Source organism: Protomyctophum bolini (genome assembly GCF_963924005.1).
Source record: "Protomyctophum bolini genome assembly, chromosome: 7".
Classification (NCBI taxonomy): domain Eukaryota; kingdom Metazoa; phylum Chordata; class Actinopteri; order Myctophiformes; family Myctophidae; genus Protomyctophum; species Protomyctophum bolini.
The window spans coordinates 43,567,899-43,592,555 of record NC_137868.1 but is presented as its reverse complement, the minus strand read 5'-3'; the positions used below and the strand labels follow the sequence as shown (position 1 = coordinate 43,592,555).

The following is a 24,657-nucleotide window of genomic DNA, read 5'->3' as shown; positions in this document are numbered from 1 at the left end:
AACATATTCTAACCATAGTTGAGACATTTGCTTTTTAATACAGCTATCATGTAATTTTTAGTACACTATAGAGCAGAGGCGTTTGCAGTAATTACATGTTGAGCAGGCAAGATGTGTTGTCGTCGTCGTCCCCCCTCCCCCCATGCATAATCAGGAGCACTAAAGGTTTTCAAAGAGATATACCTGCCAGACGAGTAGGACACAAAGGCTGAAAGGCGTACATTTGCATTCCAATGGGAATGTGATTGAGGGTCGCGTTCTATATGCGCAACGGCCGGGCCCAATCAGCTGTCCAATACTAGTTCTCAGGTCTGGTGTTTGGTCCTCTCTTTTTGAGTGGTGCAACCAGTCCAAGGTACAGCAATGTTCGGTTAATGAGCACCAGTATGACTATTAGTACCAGTAGGGGCGCTGTTGTGCCAGAAACGGAGAGAGAGAGAGTGCTGCACTGTTGCCTGCTAATGAGAGAGTTTTATCTTGGTTCCTGGCTCGCAAGCAGCATGCTCACGGACATAAAGAACTCATTTTCATTTAATTTCCTCTGCAACCAAAATGTGGAACGCCCTACCAACGGTCATTAAGACATGCGAATCCCTTGACTCCTTCAAAACCGCTCTCAAAGGGCACCTACGGACGGCTGCAATTCGAAACTGACCACCGTAAAATCTGAATCCCCCCCCCCCCCCCCTTTTTCCCCTCAATGTATGTTTTTTTCCCCCCTTTTATGATGACGATTTCCTGTTTTTTGGCTATATAGAAGTGTATATTTGTACGTCTCTAAATGTTATGATGAATTGAACAAGGTGGACCCTCTTGGAAACAAGTGGAAGTGCTTTATTGGGGTCGTCCACTCCGTTAACAGTTTTTTTGTATCGAGTTGTGCTTGAAAATGTACTGTAATTCTGCAAACTGTTAACCCATTCTGAACGGGAACCCATTTCGGTGTTAGCATCATGTTATGCTTTAGCTATTTAAAAATAGCAGATCTACAAGCTCATAGCGCGCCACCGAGTGGCGCGCTACGAGCTTGTAGGTCTGCTATTTTTTGAAAAATCGAAGAACGACTGACATTTTTAGAATCTGATCTCAGGTCAGAATGGGTTCATCAGACCAGTGTGTGTCCAGTGGAAACCTCGTATGAATCTGATCTCAGGTCAGAATGGGTTAATACATACTTCAATCAATCAATCAATTCAGATCTGAGCTGTAGCGTAGAGCCAAACAAACGACACCATGGGAAATGGAATGGGGAAACTGGTATGTCACGCTCTGGAAACCTGCTGGGTGGGGACTATACAGTTCAGAGCCTAATCCTTTCGTTTATGCGCCCCGATTAAACCATTTAGTCCTCATGTCGAAATTTTAAAAAAAGTATTCTAAATTCTGACAGTTTTCTGAAATACCTCATGTTTCTGTATCAGTGGTGTTCCATATTTCATGTCAAGGACTCCAAAATTTCAATTGGACCACCGACCACCTCATCTGAAAATATGTTATTCCAGGAAACCCCCCCCCCAGAAACAAAGATTTGAGTTAGAAACATTCGCTCTGAAAGAGCGTATATTCAAAAGATTTGTGCCGAATTTTCACGAATTTTCAAAAAATGGCAGACCTACAAGCTATGAGCTTGCAGATCTGCTATTTTTCCAATAGCTAAAGCATAACATAATGCTTTAAAACACCAAAAAGGGGTTCCCACCCAGAATGGATTAAAGGCTGTTTCAGCTTAGCAGTGAGTTCACACCTCACGGAGCCTTGGCGTGTTACAGTACAAAGTGACACTTTCCTGGCCCGGTCGGGGCAGGGCCCCCCCACCCCACCCCACCCCACCCCACCCATCCTGAGAAAGACCACCTCATCAAGACACAAGTTGCAGTGCATTCATAAGACGCTGGCTGGACTTGAGAACCATGCCAGGAAAATATAACATCATACTTATTATGTTTCATTTACTCTGCTGTTTCTTTTAGTCGTCGCTGTCCCGCCCCCCCCCCCTCTCTCTCTCTCTCTCTCTCCATCTCTCTCTCTCGCTCCGCATGTTGTTCTCTCTCATATAGTCACCTTAAATGTAGATTTTAGTCGACCAAAATCTTACTTTTGATTTTGTTGACGACAATGCATTTTGGAGGGCCTTGATGGCCTCGTAAACACCTGATTTTACACTTGGTTGCGTGATGAAAATGGCCGATCTACAAGCTCACAACGCAGCTCACAACGCAGCGTGAGCTTGTATATGTGCAACACCTGAGCACAACCAAACATATAATGATATGCACTAGTCCCTCCCTAACATTTTAGTCTAGTTATTATTTATTGACGAAATTGTCGCTATTGTAAATTATAGTATTGGTATACTTTTACTTAAGTAAAACAATTGAGTGCTGTTTTTTCCCCCCCCCCAACACTGACTGTGGTCCCTGTAATCATGTAACCGGTCTAACAGGCGCCAGCCTGCACGTGTCGGACGGCCGCTACTGGTGGTTCCACCACACCGACGGAGACACCATGGAGGTGCAGAGCCCGGCGGACATGGACCTGTGCTCCGCCCTGTGGGCCGTGGTCGCCTTCGTGGTCGCCGACCTGGAGGACATGCTGCCCAGGTAGCGTCCCCCCCCCCAGTCCACACAGTGCACGTCACTGCACACGTATAGACATCAAACAACTGCCCTTTCCCAGACGCACAAACGCAGCATTTATACGACACGGTGAAAGAAACGCAATGCGAAACAACCAACGGCATGGATAAAAGAACATTCGATTTCAAGTTCGATTTCACAAATGGGATTATAGGCACTTTAACACACACTAACGGCACCACACTACATGACATCATACACACACACACACACATCATACCAAGGACCGCAATGGAAACAAGCTGTAAGCTTCTTTTCTTTTTTTTATCCTTTTGATTATGCTGGGTCAGATGTGTATGTAACTTGTGACATTATGTTATGTTTCATGATCAATACAAGATATCAATCAATGACAACTTTCTTAATTTCTTAAAATACATCTTCTCTTCTGGGGGTCCCTGGTACAACATATGTTCAGATGGGGGTCCCTGGTACAACATATGTTCAGATGGGGGTCCCTGGTACAACATAGTGTTCAGATGGGGGTCCCTGGTACAACACATGTTCAGATGGGGGTCCCTGGTACAACATAGTGTTCAGATGGGGGTCCCTGGTACAACATATGTTCAGATGGGGGTCCCTGGTACAACATGTGTTCCGATGGGGGTCCCTGGTACAACATATGTTCAGATGGGGGTCCCTGGTACAACACATGTTCAGATGGGGGTCCCTGGTACAACACATGTTCAGATGGGGGTCCCTGGTACAACATAGTGTTCAGATGGGGGTCCCTGGTACAACATATGTTCAGATGGGGGTCCCTGGTACAACATATGTTCAGATGGGGGTCCCTGGTACAACACATGTTCAGATGGGGGTCCCTGGTACAACACATGTTCAGATGGGGGTCCCTGGTACAACATAGTGTTCAGATGGGGGTCCCTGGTACAACATATGTTCAGATGGGGGTCCCTGGTACAACATGTGTTCCGATGGCGGTCCCTGGTACAACATATGTTCAGATGGGGGTCCCTGGTACAACACATGTTCAGATGGGGGTCCCTGGTACAACACATGTTCAGATGGGGGTCCCTGGTACAACACATGTTCAGATGGGGGTCCCTGGTACAACATAGTGTTCAGATGGGGGTCCCTGGTACAACATGTGTTCCGATGGGGGTCCCTGGTACAACATAGTGTTCAGATGGGGGTCCCTGGTGTTCAGATGGGGGTCCCTGGTACAACATAGTGTTCAGATGGGGGTCCCTGGTACAACATAGTGTTCAGATGGGGGTCCCTGGTACAACGTAGTGTTCAGATGGGGGTCCCTGGTACAACATAGTGTTCAGATGGGGGTCCCTGGTACAACGTAGTGTTCAGATGGGGGTCCCTGGTACAACATAGTGTTCAGATGGGGGTCCCTGGTACAACATATGTTCAGATGGGGGTCCCTGACATTAATTTGGGGGTCCTTGACATGAAAAGGTTTGAGAAGCACCAACTCGCCCTAGAGGGGTGTTGTTGTCCAGTATTCATTTGCAGCACCCATAATAAATCATCTTCAGACACATGCAGTGTCTGCTGGGGAACACTAGATGGCGGCAAAAGGTCGTTATTCCATTCTTGTCCATGACAAGTCTGACAAACTAACTAACTACACACCCGCAACACATGGCTTTAATCGCTATGTAGTTTCACCTGCTTCTTCATCCCTATGGCTAGGTGTCTATTGTAACCCAGGGTTATAATGGAATACTCACCCTGGTGAGTGGCGGGGTGAGTTACATTACAATATTTACATTTCGGGGTTCTAACTATCGGTTCCTACAAACGTGCGCAGTCACGTGCTAATTATTTATTTAACAGCAAAATCTGGTGAAACACTGTAAGGATTAAGAAGCGTCTCTCTCTCTCTCTCTGCAGCATTCAGGGGGACGTGGGCGGTAATGTTTGTGCTTCAAAGGCAGAGTCTCACGGCTGTACAAAGTTGCTAATTAAGACGTCACTCCAAACGCACGCATCATGCACTGTCCGTGACATGGAAAAGGAAATGATCACTTCTGTCCGTGACAATAACCAATCTTACAGTTTGAATTGTACTCTCGCACATATAGCCTACAGCAAATATAGGCCTAATGATCTAAAAGTGTGTGTGTGTGTGTGTGTGTGGGTGTGTGTGTGTGTGTGTGTGGCAGTGCTCCTCAGTCAGATAGACTTTATTTTGTTAATGTTAAATGTGTTATTGTCACTCGCATTCTCAACATAAATAACATGTATGACCAATCAATCACAGTTCTAATACTTAGGCTACCTACTTACTGATTGAATTACATCTGAATGGCAAAGCATTGACCCCCCCCCCCCCCCCCCCCCAACAACGATGATGATGGCTACTGCTTTCATCATAGTAAACATTAGCATGTGAGAGAACAGTGGGTCTATGCCGTAATTCAAGAAGATAAGGTTGAAGATCATTCTAGATCCTATTAACAATTAATCACTCAACAATCACCCCCCAAAGTGAAGACGGCTCACCCCCCAAAGTGAAGATGGCTCACCCCCGAAAGTGAAGACATCTCAAGCTAATTTACATCTGTAGTCCCTGAGCAGGCTCTTAGGTGACATTCACACCAGAAAGCTTTGCAGCGATTTAAAACGAATCCTGCTGCGCATTGTCAGAAAGTGCACTTCGTTTGGCATGTGTGAAGGCTCATTCGAATCCTAATGCGTATCAAAGAACCGCATTCTACTCCGAGCAAAAACAGGCGTTTCGCTTCCAAACGCACTTGATTGCAGGTGTGAATGCAATCCGCCGTAAATAAAGGAAATTAAGCAAACGGCCAGTAGAATCGCATCAGGTTTCCCCCAAGCAAGGCCCTGCAGTGTCAGTGGCCAGGTTTACATGAGGACTACAAAACATGGGGTCAATTTCCTTCATTTCATGAGTCTGAAAAGGAGACTATATACAGTGTATAGTTGAGTTTGTCTGAAGTAGTCTGAAAACCCACCTCTTCAGACTCCACCATGGCCCGTAGCACTTGCCCTAGCCCCTTAGATAGTAGGCTACTTTATGTACAATTTAAAATTTAGGCATTTAGCAGACGCTCTTAATCCAGAGCGATTTACATTAGGCAAGAACAAAAAAGCATGGGAATACATCACATATATAGAATGCATTTATCATGAAATATGTATAAGCTAAGAACGTAACTAGAACATATCTATATAATGACACTATACATATAAACTATACTATATTATGTACTATGAAGTGCTATGACTACATACAATGCAATTATTGTGCTATAAGTCTGTTTCAAATGCTATCTAAGTCTAAAAAGTGCTATCTAAGGGTAATTGCTATGTAGACTTAGAAGCAGACTTATAGCTTGTTACGTAGACGGTACTGGAATTGCATTTTATGTTGTCATAGCACTTTATAGTACACATGTATAATATAGTATAGTTTACATAGATACTCCACTGTTACGCATGTTTCATGATAAACTACTTTTTATATATGTGATGTATGCCATGCTTTTTGTTATTGCTTAAAGGACCACTTCACCACTTTTCAACCTATCTTTATATAATAGGTCCTCACTAATAACCATGAAAAAATGGTGCAGTTTTTTTTCTACTCTGTCTGTGTCTCATAGGAGGGCTGTGGGTAGTTTAGAAAGTCTTCCAGTGACATCATCGATGGGGAATACAAGCTAATAGAAACGGCAGGCTTTCTAGTCCTGAAAAGTTGCAATGCGAAAATGGAAGCCATCGTTCTCACGATAATGAAAATCTCATATTTTTTGTAAAAAGATCTTGTTTAAAAAATAATCTGCCTAATGATGATGTCACTGGAAGACGGTTTCTAAACTGTCCACAGCCCTCCTATGAGACACAGACTGAGTAGGAAAATATTGTGCCATTTTATCATGATTATTAGTGAGGACCTATTATATGAAGATAGGTTGAAAAGTGGTGAAGTGGTCCTTTAATGTAAATCGCTCTGGATTAAGAGCGTCAGCTAAATGCCTAAAGTGTAAATTGTAATTGATTGTGAATACAAATAATCAATCAATCAGCATTGGAGATTGCAAGCGGTCACAGAATATTGGCCAACAGTTGCAAGCATTCTCAAAGGAATGCCTTGGGTTTTTTCTTTTTCTTTTTGCATTCTTAATTCATTTTGAGTCTAAAATGTCTTCATGTAAGCTGAAAACGTTCAAATTGAACTTGCTTAAACGGGTTCAAATCTCAATATAATATATCAGCGTATCAACTATAGCTGGCATGTTTTTACATTCAAACTATTTAATGGTTTTGTATATTATGCAAGAAGAGCATGGCTGCATCCAAAATCACATACTAACATGAAATATTTAGCATGCCAAATTATTTTGTGAATGTCCGAAAGCTTGGTACGTCCGAAGTGAAAACCTACTGTTTACTAATGATACTAAATACTAAACAGTATAGGCTGAAAATAGCATTCTGTGTAGTAGGCTAGTACTTTATGTGGTTTAAGTCGCAAAACTTCACTTTAACTTTTAAGTTGTGTTTTTTTTATAAATGAGCAGCTTACTGTAGGTGTGGCTAAGGTGGTTTAATTAACCATATTGTTTCCAATACGTTGCTTTAGTATCAGTATACCAGTATTGATACCATGGATACTTTCAGCGTTGATACTGAAATAGACACACACAGGTACGCCCAGGCGTGATACTTAAGGTCATTTAATTAATGGCTGTTGAGTGTTGACACGCCTAGACGCAATCACATGCGTGTGTGTGTGTGAGAGAGAGAGAGAGAGAGAGAGAGAGAGAGAGAGAGAGAGAGAGAGAGATTTGCATGTCAAAGCTCTGCATAACCCTTACCCAGACTCATCTGAGACAATAAAAGATTCACCTTCAGTTCAGACTAAACACACATGTGAGAGAGGACTGCATTTCTATCCACTGCTGCTATACAGGAGGGAATACAGACCAAGACTGCTGCTGACTTGAACAAGAACCTGGATTAACTGAAAGTCAACTTCAGGGAACATTCTATCAGGAGAAGGGAGTGTTACCGCCACGGACTGTCAGATTTCCTCTCTTGATCAGGGTTATAGTTTCACTGAGAGACGTAATGGCTTCCCAGTTGTCTCTTTCAGAAGAGGATTTTTCCTGTCCTGTGTGTCGTGACATCTTTGAAGATCCCGTTGTCCTGTTATGCAGCCACAGCTTCTGCAAGGGCTGTCTGCACACGTGGTGGAGAGCGAAGCAAACCAGGGAATGTCCAGTTTGCAAGGAAATCTCTTCGCTGGATCATCCACCCTGTAACCGGGCTTTGAGGAACTTGTGTGAGGCCTTCATACAGGAGAGACGTCAGAGAGCTTCAAAGCGTCGGAGAACTTCACCAGGGTCTGAGGTTCTCTGCAGTGTGCACGCCGAGAGACTCAAGCTCTGCTGCCTGGAATGTCAACAGCCGGTGTGTGTTGTGTGTCTTCATTCAGAGAAACACACCAACCACAGTTTCAAACCCATCGATGAAGTTGCAGTGAACTACAAGAAGCAAGTCCAGAAATCACTGACACGTTTACAGAAGAAAATGAAGGTGTTTAACGATGTTAAGAGTCAATATGCGCAGACGGCACAATATATTAAGGGGCAGGCCCAGTACACAAAGAGCAGGATTGAGGGACAGTTTAGAAAGCTGCATCAGTTTCTACGATTGGAAGAGGAGGCTAGAATCACTGCACTGAGAGAGGAAGAGGAGCAGAAGAGTCAGATGGTGAAGGAGAAGATTGAGGGTCTGAACAGAGACATATCAACCCTTGCATACACAATCACAGCCATGGAGGAGGAGCTGAGAGCCGAACACAGCGCATTCCTGCAGAACTACAAGATCACAATGGAAATAGTACAGTTCACACTGCAGGACCCACAGCTGGTCTCGGGAGCACTGATAGACGAGGCCAAACACCTGGGCAACCTGGCCTTCAAAGTGTGGGACAAGATGAAGGACATTGTCTCCTACAGTCCCGTCATTCTGGACCCCAACACCGCCAAACCAGGACACGTCCTCTCTGCCGATCTGACCTGCGTGAACATCGGAAGACAGTGGCTTCCGGTTCCTGACAACCCCGAGAGGTTTGAGAACTTGCACATCGTCCTGGGCTCCGAGGGCTTCACCTCAGGCACTCACAGCTGGGACGTCGACGTGGGAGACAGCAAGCACTGGTCCATGGGTGTGTTGGCGGACGGTTTTGAGAGGAAAGGACGCTGTGGCGGTCGGTTCTGGAAAATAAACTCGGATTCATCCTCGATGGCCTCGCCGGGGTCCACGACGAATCTCCTGTGGGAGCAGAGTCCTCGTAGGATCAGAGTCCAGCTGGACTGCAACAGAGGAAAGCTGTCATTCTCTGATGCCGACACTAACGCGCACATACACACCTTCACACACACTTTCACTGATACTCTCTTCCCATTCATCAGCGCTACTGCTACTATGAAAATGCTACCAGGGAAGGTCATTGTCTCGAACAATGATGTTGTTTATGATGACTAGACCATAGAACAATTATATAAAAGCCATCGTTTTATACTAGTGAGCGTGTTGTTATTTTTGTGTTATTTAAATAATGTAATGCCAAATACAATGTAATGCCAAATTCAAATAAACATCCATCTATTGTGCAATTTGAGTCTGTTGTTCAGTTATTTTAAAGCAAAGCATTATTGGTTTAAATTTACTACTAGCTTTTTTAAAAACTCATCCAGTCAGTCTCCAAATTGTGACTATATATTATAGGCCTAGAAAGATGATATGAAGTCGGTGTAAGGTGTTTCTTGGTTGTGGGTTTTCACGATTCTATAGGCTAGTCTTATGGCAGAGTGTGTGCAATCTTTCACTAAAACTGGTGTGTAGCTATTGTTTTAAAAGGGCACTATTGTAAAGATGCCCACTGGTCAGGGGTGTCACAGCCAGGGTATCTGAAGTTTGGGGGGGGGGGGGGGGGAGGCGACGTTGCCCGTGTGCCGATTTAGGTGTTTTATTAATTTTTTTTTGTTCTATTTTTAGCCTATACCCGGCCCAAAAAATACCCAGGTAGGCATGCTTTGGGTTTGGCTAGGCAAAAATGGCACAGTCGTTGTTCAATCAATCTTAAATGGGCCAATAAGCTTTCATATAGGGGAAACGGAGTTGTTGCTGACGTCCAAGTGGAAAAAAACAAAAACAGTCAGTCGGCTGGTCAAAAGTGGGAGGATGATTGAAATCACCTATCTGTGAGTGGGGGTGTTGCGACGTACTCACAGTGAATGGTGGTGACGCGCCTGCCACTGGTCATTGTCTCCACCAGGCCGAAGGCATGGGGACAGAGTATGTTTTGCCTTCCGTGAGCGTGTGTGTGTGTGTGTGTGTGTGTGTGTGACATGTCCGTCCGTTATTGGCTAATCTCCGGCACCGTTAACCCGGTCGATGCCAAACTTTGCACACACACACACACACTCTGGTTGTCAACGAGGAACCTCTGCCCCAAATATTCCAGAACGGTCTGTTATAGCGCCACCATGAGGCTGCTTTTCACCATTTTTACCTATAACTGCACCAATATGCGTGAGATGTTGCATGCACAGAGGCCAAGGACAAACCTTTGACGTGCATATTTCACATCTGCCTTTTAGAGCGCCACCAGGAGGCCGACTTTTGTAAAACACATTTTTGGATATTACTACTCCGGATTTTGTCCAAAAATCCCGCAAATCGTTACACAGTATCTCCATAGTCATGTGCTCAAGACGGACCTGTCAGATATTTCATATTCCATCCTAATTGGCTAACATTGGCTTTCAGATTTTGCAGGATTGGCCCGTTTTGAACACAAAGCCTCAAATCATGAACGCAGCGTGCAATTTGACGTGAAATCTTTCACGCACTTTCCTACTAGGCTGAGGAATATATAGCCCACCCATTTCACATTGGCCTGTTATAGCGCCACCAACAGGTGGATTGTGCGTGCGATCAACACGGATCTGCACCATTTCCCATATTCCATCCTGATTGGCAAAGATTGGAACAAACAAAATACATGTTTATATTACTCCTAAACATTCCTATCCTCCTGGTGGAGACCTGTGCCCAGAAGGGCACTTTTTCTAGTTTAATCTACTTTTGATTGATTGAATACTTAATCAGTTTGCAAATAGTACAGTGGTACGATTAAACAATTGTGCTAAAAGTATAACAAAAGATGTGAACAGATTAAGTATAGGTAGAATCAATCCTGTATTCATCAATCATCACAAACTTTTGCTAAACGGGGTTACGGGGTAGAAACATTTCAGAGATTTAACAAAGAACTGCATTGCAGAACCAATGCAAATAGGGTCACCCTTATATTATTTTGAGATGAAGATGTTTATTTCCGAACTATTCTTTTCATTCACATGATGTTCTTTACATTTCCAACTGTCTTCTAGAGCCCAGCCCTAAGACACAGAACGTAGAGTGGCGCCACAATGAACATGACAATGGGCAAAGTGGTCCTTTAAAGATAATTGAGTGCCGTGATTTTCACCCGTGTGAAGTGAGTGGTGCAACTCGGTGTGGAGGTTCCCGGGGGGGAAGGGGAGTAAAATATGTTTTTATTGAACAGATTATAAATTGTTACAAACATAATGATATGAAATACATTTTTTTATAAAACAAAAACGAAAGAAAAAATAAACAAGACAAAAAAGAGAAAGAAATCCCTTAACCCTCCCCATGCTCAGTGACACTGCATACTATATAATAAGATGATAGAAAGCTCATGGAAAAATCTGAAAAGAAAATGGCGTACAGTCAACCATATCAATGGTATCCTGACAATTAATTGTTTCTACTCAGGTAATGGACAAGGGGCAGCCAAACCTTATCAAACTGTCTCTCCCTGTTTCTCAGGAAATACCTTATTCTCTCAAGATGAAGTGTACTAGTCATTTCATTTAACCAGTGGTTAAATGCAGGTTAAATGCAGGAGCCTCCTCCTTCCAGTGTGTCAAAATTATTTTTTTCGCTGTAATCAGACCATATGAGAAGAGTTGTTTCTGTGCTCTCGTCAACATAGGCATGGAGTCTGACAAACCCAGAATAATTAGTACAGGATCGGGGTCAATATGAATACTCAAAATATCAGAGAGCGTCTCAAATATCTTAATCCAATATCTTTGTATCCGAGGGCAAAGGGCGAAGCTGTGAAGAAGATTAGCATCTATTGTATTACATTTGTCACAATGCGAAGAAATATCTGGGTATATGTTATGTAATTTTAATTTGGAATAATGGAGTCTTGTATAACTCGAAACTGGATAAGGCAATGTCTGGAATTAATAGAGCACGCATTAATTTCTTCAAGGCTGTCTTCCCAGAGCTCGTCTGAAATTGAAGTCCCCAGTTCATTTTCCCATGCCAGCTTAATAGCTGATGTAGTAGGTAGGTTTGCCACTTGAAATGATTCATAAAGATGTGACACCCTTACGTCTGGTACTGTATTATTAAGAAGGAACCTATCTAGAGATGAAGGTGTAGCTCTCTCAAAAGTGGGAGAAAATTTACGGATGTAGTTCCTAACCTGTAGAAACTAAAAAAGTTACACCTAGGGAGTGTATATTTTTCCTGCAGTTGAGTAAATGAGGCAAAAGTTCCACCCATATATAAGTCTCCAATTGTGCGTATACCAAAACCCTTCCATTGTGCAAACGTATCATCCAGTTGGGATGATAATATTATGTTTTTTAAAGTTGTGTTTTTTAAATGAGCAGCTTAGGTGTGGCTAAGGTAGTTTAATTAACCAAATTAACCATATTGTTTCCAATACGTTGCTTTAGTATCTGTAAACCAGTATTGATACCATGGATACTTTCAGCGTTGATACTGAAATAGACACGCGTACGCCCAGGCGTGATACTTAAGGTGATATAATTAATGGCTGTTGAGTGTTGACACGCCTAGACGCAATTGCATGTGTGTGTGTGTGTGTGTGTGTGTGAGAGAGAGAGAGAGAGAGACAGATTTGCATGTCAAAGCTCTGCATAACCCTTACCCAGACTCATCTGAGACAATAAAAGATTCACCTTCAGTTCAGACCAAACACACATGTGAGAGAGGACTGCATTTCTATCCACTGCTGCTATACAGGAGGGAATACAGACCAAGACTGCTGCTGACTTGAACAAGAACCTGGATTAACTGAAAGTCAACTTCAGGGAACATTCTATCAGGAGAAGGGAGTGTTACCGCCACGGACTGTCAGATTTCCTCTCTTGATCAGGGTTATAGTTTCACTGAGAGGCGTAATGGCTTCCCAGTTGTCTCTTTCAGAAGAGGATTTTTCCTGTCCTGTGTGTCGTGACATCTTTGAAGATCCCGTTGTCCTGTTATGCAGCCACAGCTTCTGCAAGGGCTGTCTGCACGCGTGTTGGAGAGCGAAGCAAATCAGGGAATGTCCACTTTGCAAGGAAATCTCTTCGCTGGATCATCCACCATGTAACCGGGCTTTGAGGAACTTGTGTGAGGCCTTCATACAGGAGAGACGTCAGAGAACTTCAAAGCGTCAGAGAACTTCACCAGGGTCTGAGGTTCTCTGCAATGTGCACGCCGAGAGACTCAAGCTCTGCTGCCTGGAATGTCAACAGCCGGTGTGTGTCGTGTGTCTTCATTCAGAGAAACACACCAACCACAGTTTCAAACCCATCGATGAAGTTGCAGTGAACTACAAGGAGCAAGTCCAGAAATCACTGACACGTTTACAGAAGAAAATGAAGGTATTTAATGATGTTAGGAATCAATATGTGCAGACGGCACAATACATTAAGGGGCAGGCCCAGTACACAAAGAGCAGGATTGAGGGACAGTTTAGAAAGCTGCATCAGTTTCTACGATTGGAAGAGGAGGCTAGAATCACTGCACTGAGAGAGGAAGAGGAGCAGAAGAGTCAGATGGTTAAGGTGGAGATTGAGGGTCTGAACAGAGACATATCAACCCTTGCATACACAATCACAGCCATGGAGGAGGAGCTGAGAGCCGAACACAGCGCTTTCCTGCAGAACTACAAGATCACAATGGAAATAGTACAGTTCACACTGCAGGACCCACAGCTGGTCTCGGGAGCACTGATAGACGAGGCCAAACACCTGGGCAACCTGGCCTTCAAAGTGTGGGACAAGATGAAGGACATTGTCTCCTACAGTCCCGTCATTCTGGACCCCAACACCGCCAAACCAGGACACGTCCTCTCTGCCGATCTGACCTGCGTGAACATCGGAAGACAGTGGCTTCCGGTTCCTGACAACCCCGAGAGGTTTGAGAACTTGCACATCGTCCTGGGCTCCGAGGGCTTCACCTCAGGCACTCACAGCTGGGACGTCGACGTGGGAGACAGCAAGCACTGGTCCATGGGTGTGTTGGCGGACGGTTTTGAGAGGAAAGGACGCTGTGGCGGTCGGTTCTGGAAAATAAACTCGGATTCATCCTCGATGGCCTCGCCGGGGTCCACGACGAATCTCCTGTGGGAGCAGAGTCCTCGTAGGATCAGAGTCCAGCTGGACTGCAACAGAGGAAAGCTGTCATTCTCTGATGCCGACACTAACGCGCACATACACACCTTCACACACACTTTCACTGATACTCTCTTCCCATTCATCAGCGCTACTGCTACTATGAAAATGCTACCAGGGAAGGTCATTGTCTCGAACAATGATGTTGTTTATGATGACTAGACCATAGAACAATTATATAAAAGCCATCGTTTTATACTAGTGAGCGTGTTGTTATTTTTGTGTTATTTAAATAATGTAATGTCAAATACAATGTAATGCCAAATTCAAATAAACATCCATCTATTGTGCAATTTGAGTCTGTTGTTCAGTTATTTTAAAGCAAAGCATTATTGGTTTAAATTTACTACTAGCTTTTTTTTAAACTCATCCATTCAGTCTCCAAATTGTGACTATATATTATAGGCCTAGAAAGATGATATGAAGTCGGTGTAAGGTGTTTCTTGGTTGTGGGTTTTCACGATTCTATAGGCTAGTCTTATGGCAGAGTGTGTGCAATCTTTCACTAAAATGGGTGTGTAGCTATTGTTTTAAAAGGGCACTATTGTAAAGATGCCCACTGGTCAGGGGTGTCACAGCCAGGGTATCTGAAGTTTGGGGGGGGAGGCGACGTTGCCCGTGTGCCGATTTAGGTGTTTTATTAATTTTTTTGTTCTATTTTTAGCCTATACCCGGCCCAAAAAATACCCAGGTAGGCATGCTTTGGCTAGGCAAAAATGGCACAGTCGCCGTTCAATCAATCTTAAATGGGCCAATAAGCTTTCATATAGGGGAAACGGAGTTGTTGCTGACGTCCAAGTGGAAAAAAACAAAAACAGTCAGTCGGCTGGTCAAAAGTGGGAGGATGATTGAAATCACCTATCTGTGAGTGGGGGTGTTGCGACGTACTCACAGTGAATGGTGGTGACGCGCCTGCCACTGGTCATTGTCTCCACCAGGCCGAAGGCATGGGGACAGAGTATGTTTTGCCTTCCGTGAGCGTGTGTGTGTGTGTGTGTGTGTGTGTGTGTGACATGTCCGTCCGTTATTGGCTAATCTCCGGCACCGTTAACCCGGTCGATGCCAAACTTTGCACACACACACACACACACTCTGGTTGTCAACGAGGAACCTCTGCCCCAAATATTCCAGAACGGTCTGTTATAGCGCCACCATGAGGCTGCTTTACACCATTTTTACCTATAACTGCACCAATATGCGTGAGATGTTGCATGCACAGAGGCCACGGACAAACCTTTGACGTGCATATTTCACATCTGCCTTTTAGAGCGCCACCAGGAGGCCGACTTTTGTAAAACACATTGGCTTTCAGATTTTGCAGGATTGGCCCGTTTTGAACACCAAGCCTCAAATCATGAACGCAGCGTGCAATTTGACGTGAAATCTTTCACGCACTTTCCTACTAGGCTGAGGAATATATAGCCCACCCATTTCACATTGGCCTGTTATAGCGCCACCAACAGGTGGATTGTGCGTGCGATCAACACGGATCTGCACCATTTCCCATATTCCATCCTGATTGGCAAAGAATGGAACAAACAAAATACATATTTATATTACTCCTAAACATTCCTATCCTCCTGGTGGAGACCTGTGCCCAGAAGGGCACTTTTTCTAGTTTAATTGATTGATTGATTGAATACTTAATCAGTTTGCAAATAATACAGTGGTACGATTAAACAATTGTGCTAAAAGGATAACAAAAAATGTGAACAGATTAAGTATAGGTAGAATCAATCCTGTATTCATCAATCATCACAAACTTTTGCTAAACGGGGTTACGGGGTAGAAACATTTCAGAGACTTTTAACAAAGAACTGCATTGCAGAACCAATGCAAATAGGGTCACCCTTATATTATTTTGGGATGAAGATGTTTATTTCCGAACTATTCTTTTCATTCACATGATGTTCTTTACATTTCCAACTGTCTTCTAGAGCCCAGCCCTAAGACACAGAACGTAGAGTGGTGCCACAATGAACATGACAATGGGCAAAGTGGTCCTTTAAAGATAATTGAGTGCAGTGATTTTCACCCGTGTGAAGTGAGTGGTGCAACTCCGTGTGGAGGCTCCCGGGGGGGAAGGGGAGTAAAATATGTTTTTATTGAACAGATTATAAATTGTTACAAACATAATGATATGAAATACATTTTTTTATAAAACAAAAATGAAAGAAAAAATAAACAAGACAAAAAAGAGAAAGAAATCCCTTAACCCTCCCACATGCTCAGTGACACTGCATACTATATAATAGGATGATAGAAAGCTCATGGAAACATCTGAAAAGAAAATGGCGTACAGTCAACCATATCAATGGTATCCTGACAATTAATTGTTTCTACTCAGGTAATGGACAAGGGGCAGCCAAACCTTATCAAACTGTCTCTCCCTGTTTCTCAGGAAATACCTTATTCTCTCAAGATGAAGTGTACTAGTCATTTCATTTAACCAGTGGTTAAATGCAGGAGCCTCCTCCTTCCAGTGTGTCAAAAAAATGTTTTTCGCTGTAATCAGACCATATGAGAAGAGTTGTTTCTGTGCTCTCGTCAACATAGGCATGGAGTCTGACAAACCCAGAATAATTAGTACAGGATCGGGGTCAATATGAATACTCAAAATATCAGAGCGTCTCAAATATCTTAATCCAATATCTTTGTATCCGAGGGCAAAGGGCGAAGCTGTGAAGAAGATTTGCATCTATTGTATTACATTTGTCACAATGCGAAGAAATATCTGGGTATATGTTATGTAATTTTAATTTGGAATAATGGAGTCTTGTATAACTCGAAACTGGATAAGGCAATGTCTGGAATTAATAGAGCACGCATTAATTTCTTCAAGGCTGTCTTCCCAGAGCTCGTCTGAAATTGAAGTCCCCAGTTCATTTTCCCATGCCAGCTTAATAGCTGATGTAGTAGGTAGGTTTGCCACTTGAAATGATTCATAAAGATGTGACACCCTCATGTCTGGTACTGTATTATTAAGAAGGAACCTATCTAGAGATGAAGGTGTAGCTCTCTCAAAAGTGGGAGAAAATTTATGGATGTAGTTCCTAACCTGTAGAAACTAAAAAAGTTACACCTAGGGAGTCTATATTTTTCCTGCAGTTGAGTAAATGAGGCAAAAGTTCCACCCATATATAAGTCTCCAATTGTGCGTATACCAAAACCCTTCCATTGTGCAAACGTATCATCCATTTGGGATGATAATATTATGTTTTTTAAAGTTGTGTTTTTTAAATGAGCAGCTTAGGTGTGGCTAAGGTAGTTTAATTAACCAAATTAACCATATTGTTTCCAATACGTTGCTTTAGTATCTGTATACCAGTATTGATACCATGGATACTTTCAGCGTTGATACTGAAATAGACACGCGTACGCCCAGGCGCGATACTTAAGGTCATTTAATTAATGGCTGTTGAGTGTTGACACGCCTAGACGCAATCACATGCATGTGTGTGAGAGAGAGAGAGAGAGAGATTTGCATGTCAAAGCTCTGCATGCCCCTTACCCAGACTCATCTGAGACAATAAAAGATTCACCTTCAGTTCAGACCAAACACACATGTGAGAGAGGACTGCATTTCTATCCACTGCTGCTATACAGGAGGGAATACAGACCAAGACTGCTGCTGACTTGAACAAGAACCTGGATTAACTGAAAGTCAACTTCAGGGAACATTCTATCAGGAGAAGGGAGTGTTACCGCCACGGACTGTCAGATTTCCTCTCTTGATCAGGGTTATAGTTTCACTGAGAGGCGTAATGGCTTCCCAGTTGTCTCTTTCAGAAGAGGATTTTTCCTGTCCTGTGTGTCGTGACATCTTTGAAGATCCCGTTGTCCTGTTATGCAGCCACAGCTTCTGCAAGGGCTGTCTGCACACGTGGTGGAGAGCGAAGCAAACCAGGGAATGTCCAGTTTGCAAGGAAATCTCTTCGCTGGATCATCCACCATGTAACCGGGCTTTGAGGAACTTGTGTGAGGCCTTCATACAGGAGAGACGTCAGAGAGCTTCAAAGCGTCGGAGAACTTCACCAGGGTCTGAGGTTCTCTGCAGTGTGCACGCCGAGAGACTCAAGCTCTGCTGCCTGGAATGTCAACAGCCGGTGTGTGTCGTGTGTCTTCATTCAGAGAAACACACCAACCACAGTTTCAAACCCATCGATGAAGTTGCAGTGAACTACAAGGAGCAAGTCCAGAAATCACTGACACGTTTACAGAAGAAAATGAAGGTATTTAATGATGTTAGGAATCAATATGTGCAGACGGCACAATACATTAAGGGGCAGGCCCAGTACACAAAGAGCAGGATTGAGGGACAGTTTAGAAAGCTGCATCAGTTTCTACGATTGGAAGAGGAGGCTAGAATCACTGCACTGAGAGAGGAAGAGGAGCAGAAGAGTCAGATGGTTAAGGTGGAGATTGAGGGTCTGAACAGAGACATATCAACCCTTGCATACACAATCACAGCCATGGAGGAGGAGCTGAGAGCCGAACACAGCGCTTTCCTGCAGAACTACAAGATCACAATGGAAATAGTACAGTTCACACTGCAGGACCCACAGCTGGTCTCGGGAGCACTGATAGACGAGGCCAAACACCTGGGCAACCTGGCCTTCAAAGTGTGGGACAAGATGAAGGACATTGTCTCCTACAGTCCCGTCATTCTGGACCCCAACACCGCCAAACCAGGACACGTCCTCTCTGCCGATCTGACCTGCGTGAACATCGGAAGACAGTGGCTTCCGGTTCCTGACAACCCCGAGAGGTTTGAGAACTTGCACATCGTCCTGGGCTCCGAGGGCTTCACCTCAGGCACTCACAGCTGGGACGTCGACGTGGGAGACAGCAAGCACTGGTCCATGGGTGTGTTGGCGGACGGTTTTGAGAGGAAAGGACGCTGTGGCGGTCGGTTCTGGAAAATAAACTCGGATTCATCCTCGATGGCCTCGCCGGGGTCCACGACGAATCTCCTGTGGGAGCAGAGTCCTCGTAGGATCAGAGTCCAGCTGGACTGCAACAGAGGAAAGCTGTCATTCTCTGATGCCGACACTAACGCGCACATACACACCTTCACACACACTTTCACTGATACTCTCTTCCCATTCATCAGCGCTACTGCTACTATGAAAATGCTACCAGGGAAGGTCATTGTCTCGAACAATGATGTTGTTTATGATGACTAGACCATAGAACAATTATATAAAAGCCATCGTTTTATACTAGTGAGCGTGTTGTTATTTTTGTGTTATTTAAATAATGTAATGTCAAATACAATGTAATGCCAAATTCAAATAAACATCCATCTATTGTGCAATTTGAGTCTGTTGTTCAGTTATTTTAAAGCAAAGCATTATTGGTTTAAATTTACTACTAGCTTTTTTTTAAACTCATCCATTCAGTCTCCAAATTGTGACTATATATTATAGGCCTAGAAAGATGATATGAAGTCGGTGTAAGGTGTTTCTTGGTTGTGGGTTTTCACGATTCTATAGGCTAGTCTTATGGCAGAGTGTGTGCAATCTTTCACTAAAATGGGTGTGTAGCTATTGTTTTAAAAGGGCACTATTGTAAAGATGCCCACTGGTCAGGGGTGTCACAGCCAGGGTATCTGAAGTTTGGGGGGGGAGGCGACGTTGCCCGTGTGCCGATTTAGGTGTTTTATTAATTTTTTTGTTCTATTTTTAGCCTATACCCGGCCCAAAAAATACCCAGGTAGGCATGCTTTGGCTAGGCAAAAATGGCACAGTCGCCGTTCAATCAATCTTAAATGGGCCAATAAGCTTTCATATAGGGGAAACGGAGTTGTTGCTGACGTCCAAGTGGAAAAAAACAAAAACAGTCAGTCGGCTGGTCAAAAGTGGGAGGATGATTGAAATCACCTATCTGTGAGTGGGGGTGTTGCGACGTACTCACAGTGAATGGTGGTGACGCGCCTGCCACTGGTCATTGTCTCCACCAGGCCGAAGGCATGGGGACAGAGTATGTTTTGCCTTCCGTGAGCGTGTGTGTGTGTGTGTGTGTGTGTGTGTGTGACATGTCCGTCCGTTATTGGCTAATCTCCGGCACCGTTAACCCGGTCGATGCCAAACTTTGCACACACACACACACACACTCTGGTTGTCAACGAGGAACCTCTGCCCCAAATATTCCAGAACGGTCTGTTATAGCGCCACCATGAGGCTGCTTTACACCATTTTTACCTATAACTGCACCAATATGCGTGAGATGTTGCATGCACAGAGGCCACGGACAAACCTTTGACGTGCATATTTCACATCTGCCTTTTAGAGCGCCACCAGGAGGCCGACTTTTGTAAAACACATTGGCTTTCAGATTTTGCAGGATTGGCCCGTTTTGAACACCAAGCCTCAAATCATGAACGCAGCGTGCAATTTGACGTGAAATCTTTCACGCACTTTCCTACTAGGCTGAGGAATATATAGCCCACCCATTTCACATTGGCCTGTTATAGCGCCACCAACAGGTGGATTGTGCGTGCGATCAACACGGATCTGCACCATTTCCCATATTCCATCCTGATTGGCAAAGAATGGAACAAACAAAATACATATTTATATTACTCCTAAACATTCCTATCCTCCTGGTGGAGACCTGTGCCCAGAAGGGCACTTTTTCTAGTTTAATTGATTGATTGATTGAATACTTAATCAGTTTGCAAATAATACAGTGGTACGATTAAACAATTGTGCTAAAAGGATAACAAAAAATGTGAACAGATTAAGTATAGGTAGAATCAATCCTGTATTCATCAATCATCACAAACTTTTGCTAAACGGGGTTACGGGGTAGAAACATTTCAGAGACTTTTAACAAAGAACTGCATTGCAGAACCAATGCAAATAGGGTCACCCTTATATTATTTTGGGATGAAGATGTTTATTTCCGAACTATTCTTTTCATTCACATGATGTTCTTTACATTTCCAACTGTCTTCTAGAGCCCAGCCCTAAGACACAGAACGTAGAGTGGTGCCACAATGAACATGACAATGGGCAAAGTGGTCCTTTAAAGATAATTGAGTGCAGTGATTTTCACCCGTGTGAAGTGAGTGGTGCAACTCCGTGTGGAGGCTCCCGGGGGGGAAGGGGAGTAAAATATGTTTTTATTGAACAGATTATAAATTGTTACAAACATAATGATATGAAATACATTTTTTTATAAAACAAAAATGAAAGAAAAAATAAACAAGACAAAAAAGAGAAAGAAATCCCTTAACCCTCCCACATGCTCAGTGACACTGCATACTATATAATAGGATGATAGAAAGCTCATGGAAACATCTGAAAAGAAAATGGCGTACAGTCAACCATATCAATGGTATCCTGACAATTAATTGTTTCTACTCAGGTAATGGACAAGGGGCAGCCAAACCTTATCAAACTGTCTCTCCCTGTTTCTCAGGAAATACCTTATTCTCTCAAGATGAAGTGTACTAGTCATTTCATTTAACCAGTGGTTAAATGCAGGAGCCTCCTCCTTCCAGTGTGTCAAAAAAATGTTTTTCGCTGTAATCAGACCATATGAGAAGAGTTGTTTCTGTGCTCTCGTCAACATAGGCATGGAGTCTGACAAACCCAGAATAATTAGTACAGGATCGGGGTCAATATGAATACTCAAAATATCAGAGCGTCTCAAATATCTTAATCCAATATCTTTGTATCCGAGGGCAAAGGGCGAAGCTGTGAAGAAGATTTGCATCTATTGTATTACATTTGTCACAATGCGAAGAAATATCTGGGTATATGTTATGTAATTTTAATTTGGAATAATGGAGTCTTGTATAACTCGAAACTGGATAAGGCAATGTCTGGAATTAATAGAGCACGCATTAATTTCTTCAAGGCTGTCTTCCCAGAGCTCGTCTGAAATTGAAGTCCCCAGTTCATTTTCCCATGCCAGCTTAATAGCTGATGTAGTAGGTAGGTTTGCCACTTGAAATGATTCATAAAGATGTGACACCCTCATGTCTGGTACTGTATTATTAAGAAGGAACCTATCTAGAGATGAAGGTGTAGCTCTCTCAAAAGTGGGAGAAAATTTATGGATGTAGTTCCTAACCTGTAGAAACTAAAAAAGTTACACCTAGGGAGTCTATATTTTTCCTGCAGTTGAGTAAATGAGGCAAAAGTTCCACCCATATATAAGTCTCCAATTGTGCGTATACCAAAACCCTTCCATTGTGCAAACGTATCATCCATTTGGGATGATAATATTATGTTTTTTAAAGTTGTGTTTTTTAAATGAGCAGCTTAGGTGTGGCTAAGGTAGTTTAATTAACCAAATTAACCATATTGTTTCCAATACGTTGCTTTAGTATCTGTATACCAGTATTGATACCATGGATACTTTCAGCGTTGATACTGAAATAGACACGCGTACGCCCAGGCGCGATACTTAAGGTCATTTAATTAATGGCTGTTGAGTGTTGACACGCCTAGACGCAATCACATGCATGTGTGTGAGAGAGAGAGAGAGAGAGATTTGCATGTCAAAGCTCTGCATGCCCCTTACCCAGACTCATCTGAGACAATAAAAGATTCACCTTCAGTTCAGACCAAACACACATGTGAGAGAGGACTGCATTTCTATCCACTGCTGCTATACAGGAGGGAATACAGACCAAGACTGCTGCTGACTTGAACAAGAACCTGGATTAACTGAAAGTCAACTTCAGGGAACATTCTATCAGGAGAAGGGAGTGTTACCGCCACGGACTGTCAGATTTCCTCTCTTGATCAGGGTTATAGTTTCACTGAGAGGCGTAATGGCTTCCCAGTTGTCTCTTTCAGAAGAGGATTTTTCCTGTCCTGTGTGTCGTGACATCTTTGAAGATCCCGTTGTCCTGTTATGCAGCCACAGCTTCTGCAAGGGCTGTCTGCACACGTGGTGGAGAGCGAAGCAAACCAGGGAATGTCCAGTTTGCAAGGAAATCTCTTCGCTGGATCATCCACCATGTAACCGGGCTTTGAGGAACTTGTGTGAGGCCTTCATACAGGAGAGACGTCAGAGAGCTTCAAAGCGTCGGAGAACTTCACCAGGGTCTGAGGTTCTCTGCAGTGTGCACGCCGAGAGACTCAAGCTCTGCTGCCTGGAATGTCAACAGCCGGTGTGTGTCGTGTGTCTTCATTCAGAGAAACACACCAACCACAGTTTCAAACCCATCGATGAAGTTGCAGTGAACTACAAGGAGCAAGTCCAGAAATCACTGACACGTTTACAGAAGAAAATGAAGGTATTTAATGATGTTAGGAATCAATATGTGCAGACGGCACAATACATTAAGGGGCAGGCCCAGTACACAAAGAGCAGGATTGAGGGACAGTTTAGAAAGCTGCATCAGTTTCTACGATTGGAAGAGGAGGCTAGAATCACTGCACTGAGAGAGGAAGAGGAGCAGAAGAGTCGGATGGTTAAGGAGGAGATTGAGGGTCTGAACAGAGACATATCAACCCTTGCATACACAATCACAGCCATGGAGGAGGAGCTGAGAGCCGAACACAGCGCTTTCCTGCAGAACTACAAGATCACAATGGAAATAGTCCAGTTCACACTGCAGGACCCACAGCTGGTCTCGGGAGCACTGATAGACGAGGCCAAACACCTGGGCAACCTGGCCTTCAAAGTGTGGGACAAGATGAAGGACATTGTCTCCTACAGTCCCGTCATTCTGGACCCCAACACCGCCAAACCAGGACACGTCCTCTCTGCCGATCTGACCTGCGTGAACATCGGAAGACAGTGGCTTCCGGTTCCTGACAACCCCGAGAGGTTTGAGAACCTGCACATCGTCCTGGGCTCCGAGGGCTTTACCTCAGGCACTCACAGCTGGGACGTCGACGTGGGAGACAGCAAGCACTGGTCCATGGGTGTGTTGGCGGACGGTTTTGAGAGGAAAGGACGCTGTGGCGGTCGGTTCTGGAAAATAAACTCTGATTCATCCTCGATGGCCTCGCCGGGGTCCACGACGAATCTCCTGTGGGAGCAGAGTCCTCGTAGGATCAGAGTCCATCTGGACTGCAACAGAGGAAAGCTGTCATTCTCTGATGCCGACACTAACGCGCACATACACACCTTCACACACACTTTCACTGATACTCTCTTTCCATTCATCAGCGCTACTGCTACTATGAAAATGCTACCAGGGAAGGTCATTGTCTCGAACAATGATGTTGTTTATGATGACTAGACCACATAGAACAATTATATAAAAGCCATCGTTGTTTTATAGTGGGCGTGTTGTTATTTTTGTGTTATTTAAATAATGTAATGCCAAATACAATGTAATGCCAAATTCAAATAAACATCCATCTATTGTGCAATTTGAGTCTGTTGTTCAGTTATTTTAAAGCAAAGCACTATTGGTTTAAATGTATTACTAGCTTTTTTTTAACTCATCCAGTCAGTCTCCAAATTGTGACTATATATTTATAGGCCTAGAAAGACGATATGAAGTCGGTGTAAGGTGTTTCTTGGTTGTG

At 43.7% G+C, this 24,657-nt stretch overlaps 4 protein-coding genes across 5 annotated transcripts in view; all 4 read left to right on the top strand.

Annotated features, from left to right (window-relative positions):
* The window catches only part of LOC308318889 (carboxypeptidase Q-like), a 30,207-nt gene extending 27,244 nt beyond the window's left edge, over positions 1-2,963 (top strand). For both annotated transcript variants that reach the window (XM_080768604.1, XM_080768603.1), the window contains exon 11: positions 2,444-2,963. In XM_080768604.1, the coding sequence (XP_080624730.1) occupies positions 2,444-2,604 (161 nt within the window). In that variant the 3' untranslated portion in view covers positions 2,605-2,963. The remainder of the gene's footprint in view (positions 1-2,443) is intronic.
* Positions 2,964-7,703: 4,740 nt separating this feature from the next.
* On the top strand, positions 7,704-9,125 carry LOC308318729 (E3 ubiquitin-protein ligase TRIM35-like; the record flags this gene model as incomplete). The annotated part of the gene is made up of 1 exon (XM_080768357.1): positions 7,704-9,125. The coding sequence occupies one exon, from the start codon at positions 7,704-7,706 to the stop codon at positions 9,123-9,125; it is 1,422 nt and encodes a 473-aa protein (XP_080624483.1).
* A 3,770-nt stretch (positions 9,126-12,895) lies between these two features.
* Positions 12,896-14,317, top strand: LOC308318728 (E3 ubiquitin-protein ligase TRIM35-like; the record flags this gene model as incomplete). Its single annotated transcript, XM_080768356.1, has 1 exon — positions 12,896-14,317. One exon carries the CDS (start codon positions 12,896-12,898, stop codon positions 14,315-14,317), a length of 1,422 nt encoding a protein of 473 aa, XP_080624482.1.
* Positions 14,318-17,919: 3,602 nt separating this feature from the next.
* Positions 17,920-24,365, top strand: LOC308318727 (uncharacterized protein; the record flags this gene model as incomplete). The annotated part of the gene is made up of 2 exons (XM_080768355.1): positions 17,920-19,302; positions 22,956-24,365. The coding sequence occupies 2 exons, from the start codon at positions 17,920-17,922 to the stop codon at positions 24,363-24,365; spliced, it is 2,793 nt and encodes a 930-aa protein (XP_080624481.1).
* Positions 24,366-24,657: the final 292 nt, after the last annotated feature.